Here is a 25,869-nt window from a genome sequence, read left to right as displayed (position 1 = left end):
AAACAAGAATTAGCCACATGACCTCTTCTCTTTCAATGCTTGCAATATCTGCCAATTGTCGAAACAACTGCAGGTTTAGACACTACATTATTTGAGGGTGACAACCCTGTCTATTTTTTTCAAACTTTGGCTTTACAGGAGAAGAGTTCAGGGGAGAAAGTGGGTTAGCTGGTCTGGTCTGGAAAACACTAGATTTTGGAACCTGATAATTACTCTTAAAATTATAAGTAATTGATTGGGCTCGAAATTAATTACCAATAATTACCAAGGTAATGATCAATTACCTTAGTGAGTAACTCGTGTTCGTCTGGTAGCTTGGCTAGTTTTATAATGTTGTTGGTCTGTTTATGTTCAGCTATAAGCAATGCTAATTTCTCTGGTAGACAGCCTAAAATCTTCTCTATCACTATGAGGTTTCTCAAAGTCTCAAAATCTGTAATTGAAAGTGCTTCTACCCATCTATCAAAATGATTAATTTTAACTCTCGCAAAATCAGAAATGGTCTGATCATGTGCTCTCTTTATACCTCTAAATTTCTGTCTATGGACCTCTGGGGTCTGCTGGTATGCATTTAAGATGCTCTGTTGAACAAAGTTAAAGTCAAAATCATTAGCGGCAGAAAGAGATGCAAAAATTTCCTGGGCTTTCTCTTTAAACTGTCCTTGCATGATGGCAGTCCACTGATCCGCAGGTCAATTCGTACTGACTGCTAACTTCTGGAAATGCAAAAAGATTATTTCTGGATCTTCCTCATTGAATTGAGGTTAAACTACATTTTCCCTAAACTTTAAAGAGTTATCAGTACTACCTGTATGATTACTAGTGTCACCATGTCCTACTGCAATTCTCGGTTCCTCTAATCTGTTATTATTTGTTGCTATACTCTGTTGAATTTCCAATTGTTGCCGCCTAACTTCTTCTAGTTGCAGCTGAGCCTCACTTCTTCTGCTCTGTGATTCTTGTTCCACTTGTTGTTTAGCATGAGCTTCAAGCTCCAATTGTCTTTGCTGGTTCTGAGCCTCAAGCATCTGCTGCTGAGTCTCCAACTCCAGCTGTTTTTGGCGATTATACATCTCCAACCTCTGTTTCTCAGCTTCTAACTTAGCCATCTCTAGCTTAGATTCCATCTCTAACTTTAGAATTGCACCTGGTCACTTGACTCTTCTTCTTATTCCTTTAACCACTCCTCGTCGAGTTTCTCCTCCTCCACCAAGTGTGTGACAATGACTCTTACTAACTGAGCCTTTAACATTCTCTTGGAAACTGTTAGATTTAGCCTTTCAGCCATGTACAACAACCCAGACTTCTTCAAGTCTTTAATTTCACCAAAATTAGGCTGCGCCACCAACAAAGCAACTTGTTCCTCCATTGTCAGCTTTATTAGCACAACTATCAATTACAACAACACTGAAGGTTTGCTTGGCTCCTGGCACAAGCTGTACACTTGCCGCAATCGTGAAGTGTTGAGAAAACGTCCACAAGCAGCTCAGAATGAACAGAGAAATGGTACACAGGCTTGGTTGGGTAACACCATATAAACACACAGTACCTAGGAAGGTATTAACAATTAATAACATGTACACTATTTAGTACATTGAATTATGGGAATTAATTCTCCCAGACATAGGTCTTATTTTGTTATGACCCTAGACCTTTTGGTATGATTCCTCTGCTTTTGCAGTAATCAAAATATATAAATATGCGGCCTTGCCTACTACAAATGTTTAGGGTAAATAATTCATCTGCTTAATTCAGCAAAGCAATATACTTTAAGTAAGAGCAACAAAGAAACATACAAACATATAAATGAAATACAGGCAGCCAGAAATATTATTGCACCAGAATGAAATAACACAATATCATTATATATATTAGCACTGATCACTATTTTAAAACTTAAATGAATAGATGGGTATGCAAATAATGGTCTAACTAGACAATTAGCTATGTTAGTAAACAATAAACAGGTACCAAAGACTTATCTCATAACATGTCCACCCCAGCCAGCTTCACCCACGCGACTAACGTTGCTGGAGCATGCATGACATGGTGTCTACAAGTTACCAACTATGAACCAAATGAAATCTCTAGATACTCTGCTATCTGTGCGAAATACTTAAGAACATAATTATAACTATACTTATATGCATATAACACTGATAAGGTGTAATTAAGAAATATGTACATACAAGAAACTGAAATATTTACAGGGGTAAATCAGTGAAGCTAGGTAATGCCACTGCACGCATTGTTGGAACATCCCAAATATGATCATCCCCCCATGAGACGCCACTGTCTCTTCCCCATATGAATTAACATGCAATAGCATTAGCAAAATATCTCCTACAAGCAGACACTCAGCTCCAAGCTCACCTGATTCAACCTTGACAACAAGCAGACGCCTGGACACCTCCTCCGCCTGATCACGTTCTGTTTCCGCCTGATCACGTTTCGCGTTTTGGCTTTGCTACCGTCGTTTGGCATCCCTATTCAACGATCCGGTTGTACGACACCTGGCGCTCATATCGCCTTGGATCATGGGATTGTTGATAAATTTTTACGTGTTCTCGCTTGTTCTCCCGGCGGGGTGACGGTGTTCTGGGGCCTGCATGGCCGAGAGGTGCCGGGGGTTGGAGAGTCTTGGTGGGCTCCTGGTGTGCCCTCAGCCGTGGTGGGCGACTGGCTTCTGCTCTCCCGGAGGACACTGGATGACTTTTGCCTTTTAGTTTTTGGTTTTGCTTCTCAGTGTTCTTTGTGTGGGGCGGTGCCGGTGCTTGTCAACCTGAGTGACTCCTGGGGCTTCCCAATCATCTGCTTGTCTGTGTTTCTTTCCCGCATGGCATATTAGTTTCCTATGATTGGCATCACTTGGTTCGCAATTTGGTTTGACGTTTCACCTTTCCGGGCTTCGTGATTAACCATTGCCGGGTACGTCGGGGCACATTCGATCCCACGATCGTCGTCACCCCTAACTCAACAATAATAACATCTCTTACAAGCACACTACAGCATGCTACAAATAATTCAAACATGTATATTACAAAACAAATGGGTATAATGTTTAATTTAAAATAACTGAAGAAGAATAATGAACATACATGTTTATCATGATAAATGTTAGAATCAAGTATATGGATTCATAACAGGTAGGTAAGCAGTCAGTTGTTAACTCGAGCTTCCATTTCTATGACAACGGTTTAGAGCTTCAGCATGTCAATCTTTTGGCGGTGTAGGGTTTTCCTAAGAGAAATCGTTTTATTGTAACAATCATGCGTTCATAGAAGACTTTGTGCCATGGTGCTCTGGGAGATATGAATTTAATCAATGAAATTAAGTGTGACCAACAACTACTGGCCTTCTTTAGTGATTGTGGTATATCTGAAAACCTGAACCCGACCAATGCCAATACTGAAAATAACTCTTTGAGTGCCTGAGCCTAACCTAACTTAATCTAACCTTGTCCAAGGTGTTGTCTCTGCCTTACCATTTACCTAATGTTCTCTCATACTTATAAGTTCCTAAGTATTCAATCAAGTCTCCAAGCACTTATGCAAACATCTACCTCAGTATCATTGTAAAATTTTACTCTTAAATCTAATTTTACCCTATTCTTTTTAATTTTAAATTTAAATGTACTGATCTATGTCATTTATTGAAATTAATTATTAATCTCATTTTGTTTTCTTAACTAAGTTCATACTAATTATAGGTTAAAAACTAAGATAAATAAAATTAATTATCTTTAAGATTATTTTACTTTACAATTATCATTTGTCTAATTTTTTTTTATATTCATCTTGACAGTCTCTAGTGATTTTTTGTTTTCTCCACCAAACTTGTGTATCCTTCATGGGTATCGAGTGTTCTTTATTCTACTTCTAATTGTTCCATTTTTTTTGTATACTTGCATTTATTGTTGTGTTTTACTATAATAATTATCTAATTATAGCAGACTTAGTATTTATGTAAGCATCTACCTCAGTGTCTTAGTAAAATCTTGCTCATAAATATAATCTTACCCTGTTATTTTTAATTTTTTTTTAAATTTTTATATTTAATTGTAATTTGATTTATACATCATTTGTTGTAATTAATTATTGAGCTCATTTTGTTTTCTTAAGTTCATACTAATTATAGGTTCACAACTAAGCTATATTAACTAATTTATTTTTAAGATTATTTTTACTTTACGATTATTATTTGTCTCATTATTTTTTGCTATATATTATTCTTGTCAGTCTACTGATTTTTTCTTCTCTCTTAACCTAACTTCTGTATCCTTCCTGACTATCTACGGTGATCTTTACTCAACTTCAAATTGTTTCGATTTTTTGTGTACTTACATTTATTGTTGTGTTTTGCTACAATTATTTTCTATTTACAGCAGATTTAGTATTTAACTTGTTCTTATAATTGCTTATCTTATTGTATCGTGACATTATTGCATCTATATGCTTACTGATATTGATCCTGATCGAAATCTTCTGTCTCATATCCACACAAATCAGCACATTGATCATCATTATTGCAGGTATTACACAGCAAATCTTGCAAAAAACAAACTCTTAAATAGCACCTGCTTATCAGTTTACAACCAAAATGTTAGGTCACTTGGCAAACATTTTGATGATATAAATGCACTACTCACAGCACTAGGTACTAAATTATCATTCATCATTTTAACAGAAACTTGGCTAAGTAAAGACTATACCCAACTCTACAACTTAGCTGGTTATAAAGCCATTCATAACTGCAGGCCTAATAAAAAGGGAGGTGGCACAGCAATATATTACAAAGATACCTTCATCTGCAATAGTGTCATTAGTGATAGAGACGACTATTGTGAATATACCTTTGCCAAGTTCTCCAGTAAATCCCTTAAACCTTCCCTGACTATCGGTACCATCTTTTGATTTCCTAATACCAACATAGCTTCATTCTCAGACAACGTAAGGAATCTTATCATAAATAACAATCTCAACAAAAATCACATCATTCTAGGAGGTGACTTCAATATTGACCAGGGTTTTCAAAATAACTCTCACGTTGACTATTTCCGTAACAGCATGCACTCCTGCATGCTAATCCCCACAATCACCAAGCCCACCCGAGTCACTCAAACATCTGCCACTACCTTGAATCACTTATGGACTAATATGACAGCTCCCCTTACATTTGGGGTAATCTATGATAGAATAACTGACCACTATCCTACCTTCCTCATAGCAAACATGGATACAATACCACCAGAAAGCAAGAAACTCTTATTCAGGCAACACAGTGAATCAGCTTTAGGCAATCTCTAATGCACTTCACAATATTAACTGGGAATCTGAATTCAATAATACACAGGATATAAACTCATTAACTAACCTCTTTCTCTCCAAAACTCTAAGACTCTACAACACTCACTGTCCCCTCCTTACCAAACAAGTAACTGACAAAAGAAAAAACAATCCGTGGCTTACAAGTGGCATAATCAAATCAATCAACAAAAAGCATGAATATGAAAAGAAATTTAGGATTAGGCTAGTTACAAAGGAAGTAGTTAAAAGGTACTCATCAGTGCTTACCAGTATCATAAGAAAAACCAAACTTTCATATTATGAGACTAGATTCAAAGAAGCAAAAGGCAATATGAAAAGCACATGGTATACCATCTCTAATATCCTAGGAACAAAACAACACTCCCACAACCAGATAACACTCTCTAAGGATGGCTTTACACCGTCAACTGATTTAGAAATGGCAAATGAATTTAATAGCTTCTTTTCATCGGTTGGTGGTAACCTTGCCAGTAAAATCCCACAGACTCAGACACATATCTCTCAGGCAGCTATCCAAACTCTCTTCTTCTTTCACCAGTCAGCCCGACAGATGTTGTGTCCATCATACACTCACTAAAAACCAAGGCTGGGAACATCAGTGAAATCCCATCCATTGTATACAAGAGCGCCTCCCACGCCCTTGCGCCACCTATAGCTCTGCTGTTCAACAAATTCCTTGAGTGTCATATCTTCCCTGTTATTCTTAAAAAAACAAAAGTAACGCCAGTTCATAAAGGAGGTAATCCGGCAGACATAAACAATTATTGACCAATATCAAACCTACCCATCCTATCAAAAATATTTGAAATTTTTTTCTACAAACAGCTCTACTCCTATCTCGTAAAATTCGACTTTCTTAGCCCCTGTCAGTTTTGCTTCCGCTTCCAAAAGAGTACCAACGATGCAATTATTAGTCCCCTTGATATAATTTACTCAGCCCTTGACAAAAATGAGTTTCCGATTGGACTCTTCATTGATCTGAGAAAGGCCTTTGACACTGTTAATCACAATTACCTCTTACGTAAACTCCATCATTATGGAATCCGAGGCCATGCACTGGACTATATCCAATCCTATCTTAGTGACAGACCCCAATGTGTAACCATCAATAATATAACCTCTCCCACTCTACCAATAACCGTTGGAGTGCCACAGGGCAGCATCTTGGGACCTCTCCTATTTCTTATATACATCAATGATCTGCCTAATGTCTCTAACATTCTGAAACCTATTTTGTTTGCTGATGATACTACCCTCATCTACTCTAACCCCAACCCACATACACTAAATGATGTTGTTAATAATGAACTAAAAAAAGTCCACTTATGGATGTCAACCACTAAACTAACACTTAACATAAAAAAGACCTACTACATTTTATTTGGATGCAAATCTACAAATGCAATTCAGCTTCAGATAGATAATGTAAACATTAGTAATAAAAATGATGGAAAGTTTCTTGGCCTATTCCTAGACAAGAGACTCAACTTCAGCACCCACATATAACACATAACTAAGAAAGTCTCTAAAACAGTTGGGATAATCTCCCAAATCAGATATTATGTACCTAACTCTGCTCTCATCTCTCTATATTATGCACTAATTTATCCCTATCTTAATTATGGTATCTGTGCATGGGGTTCAACCACTGCAAACCACCTCAAGTCCATCATCACCCAGCAAAAATCTGCTATCAGAATAATAACAAATTCTGCTTTCAGACAACACTCAGCCCCCTTGTTTAACTCCCTTAATGTGTTAAACATAATCTCACTCCACAAATTTTCTTGTGTCAATTACATTTACAAAACCCTGTTCTTAAACGCAAATCCTGCTCTGAAACTCTCCCTGGACAGATGTAATGGGACCCATTATCACCACACCAGAAATATATATCTCTTTGATATCCCCAGAGTCAAACTTAATCTGTGTAAACACTCTATGCAAATAAAGGGACCCAGTCTATGGAACTCACTCCCTAATGAATAGAAAAGCTGTCCAACTTTTGCGTCATTCAAAAACAAAACTAAAAAGTACCTAATCTCATCTGCATAGTTTTTTTTACCTTGTTGCTTTAAAATTGCACTGTATCTATTGCTACCCAATCTCCCTATCTTTATGTACAAAATCCAAACATCTTTACCATTGTGATTATTGCTGTCTTCTTATACGTGCTATCAATCTGTTGTACGGTGTCTGTTAATCTTGTTTAAATTACTAATCAAGTTGTCAATGTATCAACCAGAGCTTTAATATACCAATGTGCTTTAATATACTTACTATTCTCTCTCATCTCATTTTTTTTCTTGCAATGTATCTGTTATCATTTTATTAATTCTGCTAGAATTTACTTATTTAAAATTATCTGTTAGATTAAGGACCTGCCTGAAACGCTGCGCGTACCAGTGGCTTTACAAGATTGTAAATGCTATGCTATGTATTCTCTCTAACCCAATGTACCTTCTTGTATATAAATAAATAAATAAATAAATTTTATGAATTTATAGGGTTAGCGGCATTAGCATCCACTGCATCAACAAATTTATTCATAGCAAGAGAGTCTGTGGTTTATGGTATAATTATCGAAGAACCAGTCATAGTCAACATTACTTTATTAAGTTTAAACACTAGACTTTGGTTTAAGGAATAATTGTGGAGTTTAAATATACGTGATGTGTAAATATGGGTTTGTTGTGATGATGTCATGGAATCTCATATTTTCTTTAACTTTGGTAATGGCTAACTATACTATGTTAACATGTGTGTCGGATTTCCGACACCTCATACTATCTTCCTCTGTCTTAATCCTCATAATTTTTGCATCATCAGCAAACATTGAGGGTAACGAGTCTATTCCATCTCGGAGATCATTTTCATATATCAGAAACAGTTTAGGTCCAAGGACTGATCCCTCTGGAATTCCACTGGTGACGCCTCAGAACTCTGAGACCTTCCCCCTCACAGTAACTCACTGTCTTCTGTTGCTTAGAGATTCCCTTATCCAATGGAGTACCTTCCCTTTCACTCCTGCCTATAACCAACTTGTGCACTAGTCTCTTATGTGATACTGTGTCAAAGGCGTTCAGGCAATCCAAAAAAATGCAGTCTGCCTACCCCTCTCTTTCTTGCCTGATTTTTGTTGCTTGGTCGTAGAATTCAATTTATCCTTTGAGGTATGATTTGCCATCCCTGAACCCATGTTGATGTTGTGTAACAAAGTTCTTTCGCTCCAGATGTTTCACTATCTTTTTCGCTCAATCTTCTCCATCAACTTGCATGGTATGCATGTTAGGGACATTGACCTGTAGTTCAGTGCCTTCTGTCTATCACCCTTCGTGTTTATCGGGACTACATTAGCCGTCTTCCAAATTTTTGCCAGTACACCGGTTACCAGTGATTTGTTATACACCATGTAGAGTGGCAGGAACAGTGCTGCTGCTCCTTCCTTTAGTATCCATGGTGAGATTCCATTCGGGTCTATATCACATCTAACTCAAGCAAATAATTCCCTAACTCCCCACTGGTAACGGCTTCGGCTTGATGTCCATAGGGAATGGAAAGGATGGGGGAGGTAGAGGGATGGGGAGATGAAATTCAGGAAGAGGATGCGGGTGTAGAGAGAGAGGAGGTTTGAAAGTTCGGTGGCCTGTTCACCATGGGTTGACATTTTTGTATGTGTTGTTTGTTTGCGTATGTGTTATGTTGGGGTGTCAGTACATTGGCTGGGGGGGGGGGGCTAGTGTTTGTGACCTTGTTGGTGTCCTAAAGCACTAGAGCCGATGGAGTTGGCTGAAGGAGGCTAATCTTAGAAACATCAGGATAGTTACACTTCTGATGCCACGATGTTACGAACCCGGATCCAGCGTCCGAGCACGGAGTAGTAACGACCACGCCATCTGTGGGTCAGCTCCCGAAACCCCCGCCAAACGGACGACGACACCTGGTGAGGACAAGGTGTACCAGCCACAAGGACCAGTTTCCAGTCCTGTACAGCTCACAACACAGCCGCTCCTGACCTCTGGTGAGGTGGTGCTCCGACGACAGCGCCATCTATGGACTGGATACGTCAGATGTTTGTGCCCGAGCCCGTAAGTGAGGTGTTTTAGTGTCCCAGTTATTGATGACGTGTCTGCTTACAGAGCCGACCTGGGACTGCTGTGATGGAAGTGGAGTCAGTCTACCCGAGGCAGCCAGTCTCCATACCTTGAACCTTGCTGCAGCTGTTGTGACGTCGTCCCCCCCGGAAGAACACTGTGGTGTGTTAGCCTGCCAGTGGAGTGGCAGTAAAAGGATTTACCCGGGACCGACTGTTGGAGACGATCATCCACTGGGGTACTGAAGACAGGAGAGTGACTTGTGGTGTCACACGAAGCTCCTGTCTAGGGCGTTCCCCTTTTATCGTCCGTGGAGTGGCCGTACCAGCCTTGTGGGCTCAGAACCTGCCAGCAGACCAGCTGGACGTGTGGTTGACGGCCTCCACGGCGGTGCCCCCAGTGGACCCGTGTTTTGGCTGACCTGTGGCCAGGGTAGGCTCCACTTCTTTGGAGAATTAATTGTGAGGCCACGAAGAGAGCACCAAGGATTCGGCACCGAGAGTTATGGCACCAGCGTCTTCAGCAGAAGACATCGATTGTGGATTAATCCCCTTGTAAAGTGTTAATACCCCTCCCCCTTGTGCACTCTTTTATTTTATATATTTAATCGGTGATGGTGAAAATTATAATATTAAGTTCTTAGCTTTCTTTCCCTACTCCCTTTAAGTTACTTGCGTCACGGATCTCATCCCTTGATAGCCACTTCTGGCTTGGGAACGGATATCTATATCTGACTCTAACAACATCAGAGTGAGAACCCCGTTGCGTCCCGAGAGGGCCGTAACACACGACAAATGGTTTTTTGGTTTTATATTTTTTTGTAGGTGTTTTATTTATTTATTTATTTATTTTTATTTATTTATTTATTTATTTATTCATTTATTTTTATTTATTTATTTATTTATTTATTTTTTATTATTTATTAATTGTTTATTTTTTTTTCTTCTTTATTCTTCATTTGGTGTAGATCGGGTCTGGGATGGGCCACTCATCTGGGTCGTCTGGCAGGCCGCTTAGTATTTGAGGGCTTGGGAAGGCCTCATCATGGATGTGTCTGATCACTTTTTGTTGGAGAGTGATTCTTCTGGTTCTGTGTGGTGGTTCGTGGATCTCGTAGTCGCTGGTGGTGTTTTCTGCTACGAAGGGATCTTCGGGGTCTGGGACATACATGTTCTTCATACAGTACAGCTGTCTTCTGGCCAGGTAGCTGAGCCTAATGTTCATTGGCTTCATGTTGAGCGTCTCATGGATTTGGTCAGTTCTTACCCTGTCCCTCAGAGTCAGGCCCTCTGCAAAGCGAAGTGCTTTGTTTTGTACTCGTTGGATCTTCAGCATGTTGGATTTGTTTGTGAGGTTCAGGGGAACGTAAGGGTATTCCAAGCTAGGCCTTATGATCATTCTGTACAGGTGGAGCTTGATGTGGGATGGGGCTTGGTTGAAACGGAAGAGCCTCGCCAGTGAGCCCCGGGCCATCTCTGTCTTCTGGGATACGTACTGGGAGGAGTTGAGTAGCCTGTTGAAGTTGTAACCGAGCACTGTGTTGGAGTTTGAGATGGCTATGGGTTCACCCCTGATTCTTATTCCCCTCTCATTTTCAATTGAGAAGGCCATACAGCCGACAGTGCTTAATTGAATCTTTTCTGGGTTAGTGGTGATCCTCCATTTCCTTTCCCAGTTAGCAGTCCTTGCTAGTTCTACGTTTGCCTTACGGGTTACAGTTGCATGCTTGGCTGCTAGGGTTAGATGTTATTACGTGTGTCACGTCGTCCGCAAATTGCACGATAATGGTATCCCTATACTCTGGTTGGGGCAGGTCGTTTACAAAGATGTTGAAGAGAACTGGGCTCAAGCATGATCCTTGGGGGACTCCAGCTGTTGGGGTGAAGGCTGCGGCCTCTTTTGCCTTGAAGCTGGGGGTAATTTGCCTATTCTTAAGGAAATTTCTGATCAGCCTGAGGAGGGTCCAGTTTTGCGCTGGTAAATCTGCTAATTTGTACACAAGACCATCGTGCCACAGGCTGTCAAAGGCCTTGTGAACGTCCCTCGTCGCAATCAAAGCTACCTGTTTTTGCTTGCGAATTGAGCTTACGGGGTCGTAGATGATGTTAATTGCGTGCTGGGTTGATCTATGTGCTCGAAAGCCAAACTGCTTTTCTGTGAAGAGGTTGTTGTACTCCATGTAGTAGTTAAGACGGTTTGACATGATTTTTTCAAAGCACTTGCCTATTGTGTCTAAGAGGGAGATTGGTCGGTAGTTGCCAGGTTGGTGGGGGTCTTTCTTGGGTTTGGGAATGAATATCATCTTGGCTGACTTGAATGCTACAGGAATGTGACCCGATGCCAGCATAGCGTTGATTAGGTTGAGTATGGATTGCAGAAGATTGCCTGGTAGAAGTTTGATCTGCAGCGCTCTGATCCCTGATGGTCCTGGGGCCTTATCTTTGGTGCTTTTGATGACTCCTCTCATCTCTAACATAGTTATGGGTCTTGTTAGAGGGTGGTCGTCTTCTAGGGTTGTCAGGTCAATCAGAGGGGTGCTGTTAAGGGAGGCGGCATTTTCTGTTGTCCATTGGTTGACACGTTCAAAGTGAGTGTTGTTGAAGGCTCTGCTGTTTGAAGCTGTGAGTGTCTTTTTCCAAACTGCGCCCATGAGGTCAGCCTGATCCTGCGGGTCTTCTATTTTTTCTTGTTGCTCCTCTTCATCTTCGTCAAGGAATGTGTGTACAAGGTGGGTGAGGCTGGGGTTAACCGATCCCAGGAGCTGTCTGATCTTGCGCCAGAAAGTTCCCGGCTCCCTTTTGTACTGGTTGGCCTGTCTCACTAGGGTTCCCCAAATGTGGCTCTTGTGGGTCAGCGTAAGGTCTATGGTTTCTCTTCTGAGTGTTTGTAGGGTCAACGCTGGTGGCTGGCCAGTTTGGTAGTGGCTTTGGCAGGCTCGCTGGTACTCATTCATTTTGCCTCTGATTTCTCGGGTCGGCTTATATTGGTGGTAAGTCCTTGTGGTGGATATTTCACAAGTGGCCTCGGTTGCAAGCTGGATCCGGTTGTGGATGGTGTTTACTGCTTGGTCGATTGTTTGGGTTGGGAGGTTGTCGAACTCAATGATGGGGTCGTCAGCAAGGAAGGTGTCATATTCGCGGGCACGTATGGTTTCCAGTCTGGGCCTGGATGGTGCCACATGTCTGAAGGGGGTTGCTTGGAGGGATGTGACCACAGGGATGTGATCCGACCCCACGTTCTTGCCTGGGGTTACTCTGCAGTGGAACAGGTCACAATCTCTGTTGGTCAGCACTATGTCAGGGGTGCCCCTCTGGTTGCCCGCAAAGAACGTCTTAAAGTGGGGGCCTTGGAAGGAGAGGTCCCGGTTTTGCATTAGATTGAAGAGCTGCCTGCCCTTGAGGTCTGGCCTGGCAGGAGCGTTGAATAAGGCCTGATGGTGGGCATTCAGGTCGCCATTAACTCCTCTAGTGGTGCTTGATTCGATATTGCCTCTCTTCTCTCTAGAACTTCTCATTACTCCTCTGTGAAACATCTTTGAATTTTTTAATGAGTTATTAACACACTTCCTTGTCGTTTGTAGTGAATCTGTCAGTCCCTATCCTCAATTTCATTGCCTATTCCTTCACTGTTGTTTTCCTCCTGATATGGCTGTGCATCAATTTAGGTTGAGTCTTTGCCTTGCATGCTATGTCATTTTCGTATTGTCTTTCTGCCTCTCTTTTCACCCTGACTTATTCATTCCTTGCACTCTATTATCTTTCTCTGCTGCTCTAGTGTCCTGTTATTTCTATCGTTTCTCCATTTCCCTTGTACTTTGTTGCTTTGCTAGCTTACAACTCTGATTAATCTATGGGTTTCACATTTGCATTTCGTTTTTTTCCTTTAGGACTGGAACAAACTTGTCTGTTGTCTTCTTATACTTCTGCATGATGCAGTCCATCGTGTCTTGGGCCATCTTTCCTCTGAGCTCTGTTTCCCATGTTATATCTGTTAGGAATTTTCTTATATCCTCTTAGTTTTCCTTCCGGAATTTCAACATTTTGTTTACTGGTCCCTTCCTTAAGTACATTAACCCTACTTTGACCAGATACTCAAACAACAGGACACTGTGACCGCTTATTTCCACAGGGGCTTCGAAACTGATTTCCCTTATGTCGGAATCGTTCAGAGTGAAGACTAGGTCTAGTCTCGCTGGTTCTTCATTGCCTCTCATTCTTGTGGGTCCCCTGACATGCTGGCTTAAAATGTTTCTTTTCGCCACTTTTCGAATAGTTTAGCTCTCCATGTTTCCTCAACTCCATGCGGTTTCTTGTTTTCCCAGTCTATCCATCCGTGATTGAAGTCCCCCATGATGAGCAGATGTGATGCCCTCTCATTAATAGCGTTAACTATACTTAGAAGAGGCTGCCTTCTCATTTATAGTGTTAACTACCATATTGTTTTTGTCATACTCTTCCCTGAGTGTTCTGTCATTTGGTGGAGGGTTATATATCACTGCTACTACTACTCTTTGTCCTCCCATCATCATGGTGCCTATTATGTAGTCTCTGAACCACTTGCAGCCTGGGATAACCATCTCCTCGAAACTCCATTACTTTCTCATCAGTAGGGCAACTCCTCCTCCTCCCCTTCCTTCCCTTATTACAGTGTAGTCCTATGGGAAACACTGCATTCGTTGTGATTCATGAGAGTTTTGTTTCCATGAGTCCAATTACATCCGGGTTCACGCCTTGTGCTCTTTCTCGAAGTTCACTTGCCTTGCTTGTAATCCAATCTATGTTTGAGTACATCACCTTGAAGCTGACTCTCTTCTGTCCATCCTCAGTTTCTGTTGATTTCACTGGAGTAGGGAAACAGGTAGGGTCTGGGATGGGAGGGCCTAGAAAGGGGGACCTGGGGGATCTGGTATGGTGGGATGGAGGAAAATGGAGGAATTGGGAAGGGTGGGAGAGAGAGGGCTTGGGGTGGTGGGTGAGAAGGGTGGGTGGGGGTTAGGGAGGTGGAGAAGAAGGGAGGGCTAGAAGGGATGAGGGAGAATGGAGGGCTTGGGGGGTGGGAGAGGATGGAGGCTGTGAGAGAAGGGAGGGCTTGGGTGGGTGGAGGAGAAGGGAGGGTTTTTGGGGTTGGGGTACATGGGAGGGGTTGAGAATTTTGGAGAAAGGAGGGCTTTTGGGGGTTGGGGAGATGGGATGTCTTGGGAATAGGAGGAGCAGGGGGAGGGTGGCTTAGGAGGGCACTTAGACGGGGGCTGGTAAGGTTTTGGGAAGGTTGAACTTCAATTGGGTGGAAGGTGGGGGTTATACTCCTCTCACTGAGGCTGCTGAACTGCTTGCGGAGGGTTCCTTGCGCGCGTGTGTGTGTGTGTGTGTGTGTGTACTCACCTAGTTGTGCTTGCGGGGGTTGAGCTCTGGCTCTTTGGTCCCGCCTCTCAACCGTCAATCAACAGGTGTACAGGTTCCTGAGCCTACTGGGCTCTATCATATCTACACTTGAAACTGTGTATGGAGTCAGCCTCCACCACATCACTTCCTAATGCATTCCATTTGCCAACCACTCTGACACTAAAAACGTTCTTTCTAATATCTCTGTGGCTCATTTGGGCACTTAGTTTCCACCTGTGTCCCCTAGTGCGTGTGCCCCTTGTGTTAAATAGCCTGTCTTTATCAACCCTGTCGATTCCCTTGAGAATCTTGAATGTGGTGATCATGTCCCCCCTAACTCTTCTGTCTTCCAATGAAGTGAGGTTCAATTCCCGTAGTCTCTCCTCGTAGCTCATACCTCTCGGCTCGGGTACTATTCTGGTGGCAAACCTTTGAACCTTATCCAGTTTAGTCTTATGCTTGACTAGATATGGACTCCATGCTGGAGCCGCATACTCCAGGATTGGTCTGACATATGTGGTATATAATGTTCTGAAAGATTCCTTACACAAGTTTCTAAAGGCCGTTCTTATGTTAGCCAACCTGGCATATGCTGCTGATGTTATCCTCTTGATATGAGCTTCAGGGGACAGGTCTGGCGTGATATCAACCCCCAGGTCTTTCTCTCTCTCTGACTCTTGAAGTATTTTATCTCCCAAGTGATACCTTGTATCTGGTCTCCTGCTTCCTACTCCTATCTTCATTACATTACATTTGCTTGGGTTAAACTCTAACATCCATTTGTTCGACCATTCCTGCAGCTTGTCCAGGTCTTCTTGAAGCCTCAAGCTGTCCTCCTTTGTCTTAATTCTTCTCATAATTTTGGCGTCGTCAGCAAACATTGAGAGGAATGAGTCTATACCCTCTGGGAGATCATTTACGTATATCAGAAACAGGATAGGTCCAAGAACAGAGCCCTGTGGGACTCCACTGGTGACTTCCCGCCATTCTGAGGTCGCACCCCTCACTATAACTCTCTGCTTCCTATTGCTTAGGTACTCCCTTATCCACTGGAGCGCCCTACCAGTTACTCCTGCCTGTTTCTCCAGCTTATGCATCAACCTTTTATGGGGTACTGTGTCAAAGGCTTTCCGACAGTCCAAAAAATGCAGTCCGCCCATCCTTCTCTTTCTTGCTTAATCTTTGTCACCTGATCATAGAATCCTATCAAGCCTGTAAGGCAAGATTTACCCTCCCTGAACCCATGTTAATGGGTTGTCACGAAGTCTCTTCTCTCCGGATGTGTTACTAGGTTTTTTCTCACAATCTTCTCCATCACCTTGCATGGTATACAAGTTAAGGACACTGGCCTGTAGTTCAGTGCCTCTTGTCTGTCACCCTTTTTAAATATTGGTACTACATTAGCAGTCTTCCATACTTCCGGTAGGTCTCCCATTTCCAGTGACCTACTATACACTATGGAGAGTGGCAAGCTAAGTGCTCCTGCACACTCTTTCAATACCCATGGTGAGATTCCATCCGGCCCAACAGCTTTTCTCACATCCAGCTCCAATAGGTGCTTCTTGACCTCATCTCTTGTAATTTCGAACCATTCCAAGGTCACCTGGTTTGCTGCCACCTCTCCTAGCACCGTGACTTCTCCCTGTTCTATTGTAAAGACCTCCTGGAACCTTTTGTTGAGTTCTTCACACACCTCTTTGTCATTCTCTGTGTACCTGTCCTCGCCCACCCTAAGTTTCATCACCTGTTCCTTCACTGTTGTCTTCCTCCTGATGTGACTGTGTAGTAGCTTTGGTTCGGTCTTGGCTTTATTAGCTATATCATTTTCATACCTTTTCTCAGCTGCTCTTCTCACACTAACATACTCGTTCCTGGTTCTCTGGTATCTCTTTCTACTTTCTGGTGTTCTGTTATTACGGAAGTTCCTCCATGCCCTTTTGTTCAGCTCCTTTGCTTTCATACATTCCCTATTAAACCACGGATTCTTCCTTTGCTTCTCTGTTTTTTTCCTGTTGGACTGGGACAAACCTGCTTACAGCCTCCTGACATTTTTGGGTGACATAGTCCATCATGTCTTGTACAGACTTGGTTCCGAGTTCTGTGTCCCAATGTATATCCCATAGGAATTTATTCATCTCCTCGTAGTTTCCCTTTCGGTACGCCAGCCCTTTGTTTCTCAGTTCTTTTTAGGGGGTGAAAATTCCTAGCTCAACCAGGTACTCAAAGCTCAATACACTATGATCACTCATTCCCAAGGGGGCTTCCAACTTAACTTCCCTTATATCCGACTCATTTAGGGTAAATATCAGATCAAGCAAGGCTGGTTCATCCCCTCCTCTCGTTCTTGTCGGTCCCTTGACGTGTTGACTTAGAAAGTTTCTTGTTGCCACATCCAGCAGCTTAGCTCTCCATGTGTCTGGGCCTCCATGTGGGTCTCTGTTCCCCCAATCTATCCTTCCATGGTTGAAGTCTCCCATGATTAGTAGCCTGGATCTGTTCCTGCTAGCCACAGAAGCTGCTCTCTCTATTATATTGATGGTGGCCAAGTTGTTTCTATCATATTCCTGTCTGGGTCTTCTGACATTCGGTGGGGGGTTATATATGACTACTACTATAATTTTCTGTCCTCCAGTTGCTATGGTGCCTGATATGTAGTCACTGAAACCTTCACAGTTCTGAATTACCATCTCTTCGAAACTCCAACCTTCATTTAGTAGCAAAGCTACACCACCTCCTCCTCTCCCTTCTCTCTCTTTCCTCACTACATAGTAGCCCTGTGGAAACACTGCGTTTGTTATGGTGTTTGTTAGCTTTGTTTCTGTGAGTGCTATTATGTCTGGGTTTTCTTCTAGTGCCCATTCTCCGAGTTCACTTGTTTTATTAGTAATTCCATCTATGTTAGTGTACATTGCCTTGAAGCTCACTTTCTTCAGTTCATTTTCTTCTCCCTTTCTTGGCGAGCATTCTGCTGGTGTGGGAAGCTTTTCAGTGGGTGAGATGATCTGTGAGGTGGTTTGCAGGGTTTCAGGGGAGTTTGGGGTGAGGGGTGGGGGTTTCATGGAAGCTGGGACAGGTAGGGTGTGGGTTAAGGAGATAGGGGGGGACATGGAGGATACAGGGTGAGGGGGAGGAGGGAGAGGGAGGGTATGGGATGAAGGGGGAGGGGGGAAAGGTGGGAGGGGAAATATAATGGGAATGGGGAAGGGATGACAGGGTAAGAATGGGGTGGGGGGGGAGGGAGAGTTGGGTGGGGGCAGGTAGGGTGAGGGGAAGGGAGGGTTTCTATGCAGAGGAGGGTGGTGGGGATGCCCTCCCCTCTGGTGTTGCTGGGATGCTGGTTTTGGGTTTGCCTCTTGTCTCAAGGACTGTTGTGTTGGGGGGTGTGATTTCCTGGTTTGCTTCTCCCTCCCTGCGCTTCCTCCTTTCCTCTGCTGCCCTGGCTCTCTCCTCCTTCGTCCTGTCCCTCTGCAGGAATACTTTCTTGTATCCCTCCACATGCTGCAGTCGACTCTTCCTTTCGAGAATATTCTCCTTCGTGGTTTCGTTTGTAAACACCACCTTTACAAGTCGGTTTCTGTCCTTGTTGTACCAGCCCAACCTGAAAACCTTAAAAGCGTGTGTGTGTGTGTGTGTGTGTGTGTACTCACCTAATTGTGATTGCGGGGGTTGAGCTCTGGCTCTTTGGTCCCGCCTCTCAACCGTCAATCAACTGGTGTACAGATTCCTGAGCCTACTGGGCTCTATCATATCTACATTTGAAACTGTGTATGGAGTCAGCCTCCACCACATCACTTCCTAGTGCATTCCATTTACTAACCACTCTGAAAAACTGAAAATGTTCTTTCTAATGTCTCTGTGGCTCATTTGGGTACTCAGCTTCCACCTGTGTCCCGTTTTTCGCGTCCCTCCAGTGTTGAATAGTTCATCCTTGTTTACCCGGTCGATTCCCCTGAGGATTTTGTAGGTTGTGATCATGTCCCCCCTTACTCTTCTGTTTTCCAGTGTCGTAAGGTGCATTTCCCGCAGCCTTTCCTCATAACTCATGCCTCTTAGTTCTGGGACTAGTCTAGTAGCATACCTTTTGACTTTTTCCAGCTTCGTCTTGTGCTTGACAAGGTACGGGCTCCATGCTGGGGCCGCATACTCCAGGATTGGTCTTACATATGTGGTGTACAAGATTCAGAATGATTCCTTACACAGGTTCCTGAACGCCGTTCTGATGTTAGCCAGCCTCGCATATGCCGCAGACGTTATTCTCTTTATGTGGGCTTCAGGAGACAGGTTTGGTGTGATATCAACTCCTAGATCTTTCTCTCTGTCTGTTTCATTAAGTACTTCATCTCCTATTCTGTATCCTGTGTCTGGCCTCCTGTTTCCACTGCCTAGTTTCATTACTTTGCATTTACTCGGGTTGAACTTCAACAGCCATTTGTTGGACCATTCACTCAGTCTATCTAGGTCATCTTGTAGCCTCCTTCTATCATCCTCTGTTTCAATCCTCCTCATAATTTTTGCATCGTCGGCAAACATTGAGAGGAACGAATCTATACCCTCTAGGAGATCATTTACATATACTAGAAACAGTTTAGGTCCAAGGACTGACTCCTGCGGGACTCCACTTGTAACGTCTCGCCAATCTGAGACCTCACCCCTCACACAGACTCGTTGTCTCTTGTTGCTTAGGTACTCCTCTATCCACCGGAGTACCTTCCCTTTCACTCCAGCCTGCGTGTCCAACTTTCGCACTAGCCTCTTGTGTGGCACTGTATCAAAGGCTTTCTGACAATCCAAAAATTTGCAGTCTGCCCACCTTTCTCTTTCTTGCCTTATTTTTGTTGCCTGGTCGTAGAATTCAAGTAACCCTGTGAGGCAGGACCTGCCTCACAGGGTTCTCTGAAACCATGAAATCTCTGCCATCTCTGAAACCATGTTGATGCTGTGTTACAAAGTTCCTTCGCTCCAGATGATCCACTAGTTTTTTTCGCACAATCTTCTCCATCAGCTTGCATGGTATGCAGGTTAGGGACACTGGCCTGTAGTTCAGTGCCTCCTGTCTATCCCCTTTCTTGTATATCGGGACTACGTTAGCTGCTTTCCAAATATCTGGCAGTTCCCCTGTTGCCAATGATTTGTTATACACTATGTAGAGTGGTAGGCACAGTTCTCCTTCTCCTTCCTTTAGAACCCAAGGGGAGATTCCATCTGGGCCTATAGCCTTTATCACATTCAACTCTAGTAAACACTTCCTTACTGCCCCGCTGGTAATCTCAAACTCTTCCAGTGGTTCCTGGTTGGCTATTCCCACACTTACCTCTGGAATTTCTCCTTGCTCTAAGGTGAAGACCTCCTGGAATTTCTTATTCAATTCCTCACACACTTCCTTGTCATTTGTAGTGAATCCTTCCGCCCCTATCCTTAATTTCATAACCTGTTCCTTTACTGTTGTTTTTCTCCTGATGTGGCTATGCAACAATTTAGGCACCGCCCCAATCCTTAATTTCATAACCTGTTCCTTTACTGTTGTTTTTCTCCTGATGTGGCTATGCAACAATTTAGGCTGAGTCTTTGCCTTGCTTGCGATGTCATTTTCGTATTGTCTTTCTGCCTCTCTTCTCATCCTGACATATTCATTCCTGGCATTCTGGTATCTTTCTCTGCTCTCCAGTGTCCTGTTATTCCTATAGTTTCTCCATGCCTTTTTACTTTGCTGCTTAGCTAGCCCACATCTCTGATTAAACCATGGGTTTCTCATTTTCATTTCTCTGTTTTCCTTTTGGACTGGGACAAACTTGTTTGCTGCGTCCTTGCACTTCTGTGTGATGTAATCCATCATATCTTGGGCCGTCTTTCCCCTGAGCTCTGTTTCCCATGCTATATCTGTTAGGAATTTTCTTATCCCCTCATAGTTTCCCTTTCGGTATGCTAACCTTTTGGTTTCGGTATCCCTCCTCGAGTTTAATAACCCTTCTTCAATCAAGTACTCAAACACCAGTACACTGTGGTCGCTCATTCCTACTAGGTCCTCAAACCCGATTTTTCTTATGTCGGAGTCGTGTGAATGTGTGTGTGTGTGTGTGTGTGTGTGCGTGTGTATTCACCTATTTGCACTCACCTATTTGTGCTTGTGGGGGTTGAGTTTTGGCTCTTTGGTCCCGCCTCTCAACTGTCAATCAACTGGTGTACAGATTCCTGAGCCTACTGGGCTCGGTCATATCTACATTTGAAACTGTGTATGAAGTCAGCCTCCACCATATCACTGCCTAATGCATTCCATCTCTTAACTACTTTGATACTAAAAAAGTTCTTTCTAACGTCCCTGTGGCTCATGTGGGTACTCAGTTTCCACCTGTGTCCCCTTGTTCGCGTACCACCAATGTTGAATAGTGTTACGAACCCGGATCCAGCGTCCGTGCCTGGAGCAGTGACAAACACGCCATCTGTGGGTCAGCTCCCGAAACCCCCGCCAAACGAACGACGACACCTAGTGAGGACAGCGTGTACTGGCCTCGAGGACCAGTTTCCAGTCTGGTTCAGCGCTCAACACCGCCGCTCCTGACCTCTGGTGAGGTGGTGCTCCGACGACAGCGCCATCTATGGAGTGGATATGTCGGGCGTTTGTATCTGAGCCTGTGAGTGTGGTGTATTAGTGTCCCGGTTATTAATGACGTGTCTGCTTACAGAGCCGACTTGGGACCACTGTGTTGAAGGTGGAGTCAGTCTACCCGAGGCAGCCAGTCTCCATACTGTGAAGTTTGCTGCAGCTGTTGTGACGTCGTCCCCCCGGAAGAACACTGTGGTGTGTTAAGCCTGCCAGTGGAGTGGCAGTGAACGGATTTACCCGGGACCGACGTTTGGAGACGATAATCCACTGGGGTATTGAGGACAGGAGGGTGATTGGTGATATCACACGAGACTCCTGTCTAGGGCGTACCCCTTTTATCGTTCGTGGAGTGGCCGTACCAGCCTTGGTGGCTCAGTACCTGCCAGCAGACCTGCTGGACGTGTGGTTGACGGCCTCCACGACGGTGCCCCCAGTGGACCTGTGTTTTGGCTGACCTGTGGCCAGGGTAGGCTCGGCGTTCCAGAAGACACGCCTTGAGGCCACGAAGAAAGCACCGCGGACTCGGCACCTAGCTTCTTAATCAAGAGTCTTCAGCAGAAGACTAGTTTGTGCATGATCCCCTTTGTAAAGTGTTAATACCCCTCCCCCTTGTGTACTCTATTATTTTATATATTTAAATGGTGATGGTGAAGATTATATTATATTAAGTTCTTACCTTTCTTTCCCTACTCCCTTTAAGTTACTTGCGTCACGGATCGCATCCCTTGAAAGCCTCTACTGGCTTGGGGTCGGATATATATATCTTCCTCTAACGACATCAGAGTAAGAACCCCGTTGCGTCCCGAGAGGGCCGTAAGAGAGGGTCTGTCCTTGTCTACCCGGTCAATTCCCCTCAGGATTTTGTAGGTAGTGATCATGTCTCCCCCTTACTCTTCTGTCCTCCAGTGTCGTAAGGTGTATTTCCCGCAGCCTTTCCTCGTAATTCATGCTTCTTAGTTCTGGGACTAGTCTAGTGGCATATCTTTGAACTTTTTCCAGCTTCGTCTTGTGCTTGACAAGGTACGGGCTACATGCTGGGGCCGCATACTCCAGGATTGGTCTTACATATGTAGTATACAAGATTCTGAACGATTCCTTACACAGGTTCCTGAAGGCTGTTCTGATGTTAGCCAGCCTCCCATATGCCGCAGACGTAATTATTTTTATATGGGCTTCAGGAGATAGGTTTGGTGTGATATCAACTCCTAGATCTTTCTCTCTGTCCGTTTCATTAAGTACTTCACCTCCTATTCTGTATCCTGTGTCTGGCCTCCTGTTTCCACCGCGTAGTTTCATAACTTTGCATTTGCTCAGGTTAAACTTTAGCAGCCATTTGTTGGACCATTCATTCAGTCTGTCTAGGTCATCTTGTAGCCTCCTACTATCATCCTGTTTCTATCCTCCTCATAATTTTTGCACCATTAGCAAACATTGAGATAAACGAGTCTATACCCTCTGGGTGATCATTTACATATATCAGAAACAGTATAGGTCCAAGGACTGACCCCTGCGGGACTCCACTTGTAACGTCTCGCCAATCTGAGACCTCACCCCTCACATTGACTCATTGTCTCGTGTTACTTAGATACTCCTTTATCAAATGGAGTACCTTTCCTTTCACTCCAGTCTGCATCTCCAGCTTTCTCACTAGCCTCTTGTGTGGTACTGTATCAGAGGCTTTCTGGCAATCCAAAAATATGCAGTCTTCCCACCCTTCTCTTTCTTGCCTTATTTTTGTTGCCTGGTCGTAGAATTCAAGTAACCCTGTGAGGCAGGACTTGCCATCCCTGAAACCATGTTGATGATGTGTTACAAAGTTCCTTCGCTCCAGATGTTCCACTAGCTTTCTTTGCACAATCTTCTCCATCAGCTTGCATGGTATGCAGGTTAGGGAAACTGGCCTGTAGTTCAGTGCCTCCTTTCTTATATATTACGACTACATTAGCTGCTTTCCAAATTTCTGGCAGTTCCCCTGTTGCCAGTAATTTGTTATACGCTATGGAGAGTGGCAGGCACATTTCCTCTGCACCTTCTTTTAGTATCCAAGGGGAGATTCCATCTGGGCCTTTGCTACATCCAACTCTAGTAAGCACTTCCTTACTTCCCCACTGGTAATCTCAAACTCTTCCAGTGGTTCCTGGTTAACTATTCCATCTCTTATCTCTGGAATTTCTCCTTGCTCTAAGGTGAAGACCTCTTGGAATTTCTTATTCAGTTCCTCACACACTTCCTTGTTGTTTGTAGTGAATCCTCCTGCCCCTATCCATAATTTTATAATCTGTTCCTTTACTGTTGTTTTTCTCCTGATGTGGCTGTGCAGCAATTTAGGCTGAATCTTTGCCTTTCTTGCGATGTCATTTTCGTATTATCTTTTTGCCTCTCTTTTCATCCTGACATATTCATTCCTGGCACTCTGGTATCTTTCTCTGTTCTCAACTGTCCTGTTATTCATATAGTTTCTCCACACCCTTTTACTTTGTTGCTTAGCTAGCCTACATTTCTGATTAAACCATGGGTTTCTCATCTTCATTTCACTGTTTTCCTTTTGGACTGGGACAAACTTGATTGCTGCTTCATTGCACTTCTGCGTGATATAGTCCATCATGTCTTGGGCCGCCTTTCCCCTGAGCTCTGGTCCCCATGCTATATCTGTTAGGAATTTTCTTATCTCCTCAAAGTTTCCCTTTCGGAATGTCAGCCTTTATTTTTCAGTACCCCTGCTCGAGTCCAATAACCCTTCTTCAATCAGGTACTCAAACGCCAGTGGTTGTTCATTCCTACTGGGGTCTCAAAGCCGATTTCTCTTTTGTCGGAGTCGTTCAGAGAGAAAACTAGGTCGAGTCTCGCTGGTTCGTCATTTCCCCTCATCCTTGTGGGTTCTCTTACATGCTGGGTTACAAAGTTTCTAGTCACCACCTCTAATAGTTTTGTCTTCACGTATCCTCGCCTCCATGTGGTTCCTTGTTCTTTCAATAAATTCTTTCATGGTTGAAGTCCCCCATGATGAGCAGGTGGGATCTATTTCTACAGGCAGCAGAGGCTGCCCTCTCAATTATAGTGTTAACTGCCATGTTGTTGTTGTCATACTCTTGACTGGGTCGTCTGTCATTTGGTGGAGGGTTATATATCACTGCTACTACTATTCTTGGTCCTCCCATTGTCATGGTGACTGCTATATAGTCTCTGAAACCCTCACAGTCCGGGATAGCCATTTCCTTGAAACTCCATTCCTTTCTCATTAGTAGGGCCACTCCGCCTCCTCCCCTACCTTCCCTCTCTTTCCTTATTACTGTGTACTCCTGGGGAAACACGGCATTCGTTACGATTCCTGAGAGTTTTGTCTAAGTGAGTTCGATTAAATCTGGGTTCACTTCTTGTGCTCTTTTCCTTAGTTCACTTGCCTTGCTTGTGATCCCATCTATGTTCGAGTACATTACCCGGAAACTGACTCTCATCTGTTTCTCCTCAGGGGGGACCTGTGGGATCTGAGGTGAGCAGGGGCTGGGAGGATCTGGTATGGGAAGACTGGTGGAGGAGGAAGTGCTTGGGGTGGTGTGGGAGAGGGGGAGGGCAGGGGGAGAGTGAAAGGGGGAGGGTTGGGGGGTGTGAGAAGGGGAGGGTTGGGGGGCGTGGGAGACGGGGAGGTTTGGGGGGACATGGGGGGAGGAGAGGATTGGAAGGATGGGGGGAGAAAGAGGGAGCCAGAAAAGGGGGGAGGGCTTGGGGGGTGCATGAGGGGAAAGGGAAGGCTGAGGTGGGTGAGAAAGAGGGGAGGATGTAGGGGAGTGGTGAAGAGGGGAAAGTTTAGGTGGGGTGGGGGAGAGTGGGGGGCTTAGGGGGTGGGGGAGAATGGAGGGCTTGGGGGTGGGAGAGATGGGAGGGCATATGAGAGAAAGGAGGGGCTTGGAGAATAGGGGAGATGGGAGGTCCTGGGGAGAGGGGGGTAGTGGGAGGAGGGGGGGTGAGTGGGGGAGGGTGCCCTAGGTGGGTACTTCGTGGGGGGCTGTCAGGGGATGGGGCAGGTGGGGTGTCTGTTGGGTTGAATGTGGGGGTGGTGCTCCACTCCCTGTGGCTGTTGCATTTTTTGAGGAGGGTTCTACACTCCCCTCTGGGATTGTAGGGTTTGGAGTTGTGGTTCCCTGATTCCTTTCTCTCTCCCTGTGCTCCCTCCTCGCTTCTGCTGCCCGCCTTCTCTTTTCTCTTGTCATATACCTGTGCAGGAATACTTTTTTGAACTTCTGTACATTTGCTAGACCGCTATTTCCTTGCTAACAGTTCCTCTTTTGTGTTCTCGTTCATGAATACCACCTTTATCATTCAGTCTCTGTCCTTGTTGTACTTTCCAAGCCTGAAAACCTTTTCAACATTTTGGTTAGTTCCCTCTATCCTTACCTCTTTAAGGATCTCGGTAACTATGTTTTTGCTGCTACTACTACTGCTCTTTTTCTCTCTATCAGCCGGCTTGT

General features: G+C 44.0%; 1 protein-coding gene across 1 annotated transcript; it reads right to left on the bottom strand.

Moving 5' to 3' along the window:
• Positions 1-764: 764 nt before the first annotated feature.
• On the bottom strand, positions 765-1,127 carry LOC138369838 (arginine and glutamate-rich protein 1-like). The gene has a single exon (XM_069333581.1). It carries the CDS (start codon positions 1,125-1,127, stop codon positions 765-767), a length of 363 nt encoding a protein of 120 aa, XP_069189682.1.
• Between the last annotated feature and the right edge of the window lie 24,742 nt (positions 1,128-25,869).

The sequence above is a fragment of the Procambarus clarkii genome, chromosome 30 (assembly GCF_040958095.1).
Source record: "Procambarus clarkii isolate CNS0578487 chromosome 30, FALCON_Pclarkii_2.0, whole genome shotgun sequence".
Taxonomy (NCBI): Eukaryota; Metazoa; Arthropoda; class Malacostraca; order Decapoda; family Cambaridae; genus Procambarus; species Procambarus clarkii.
The sequence above is the reverse complement of the archived record's forward strand: the minus strand, read 5'-3'. Positions and strand labels throughout refer to the sequence as shown.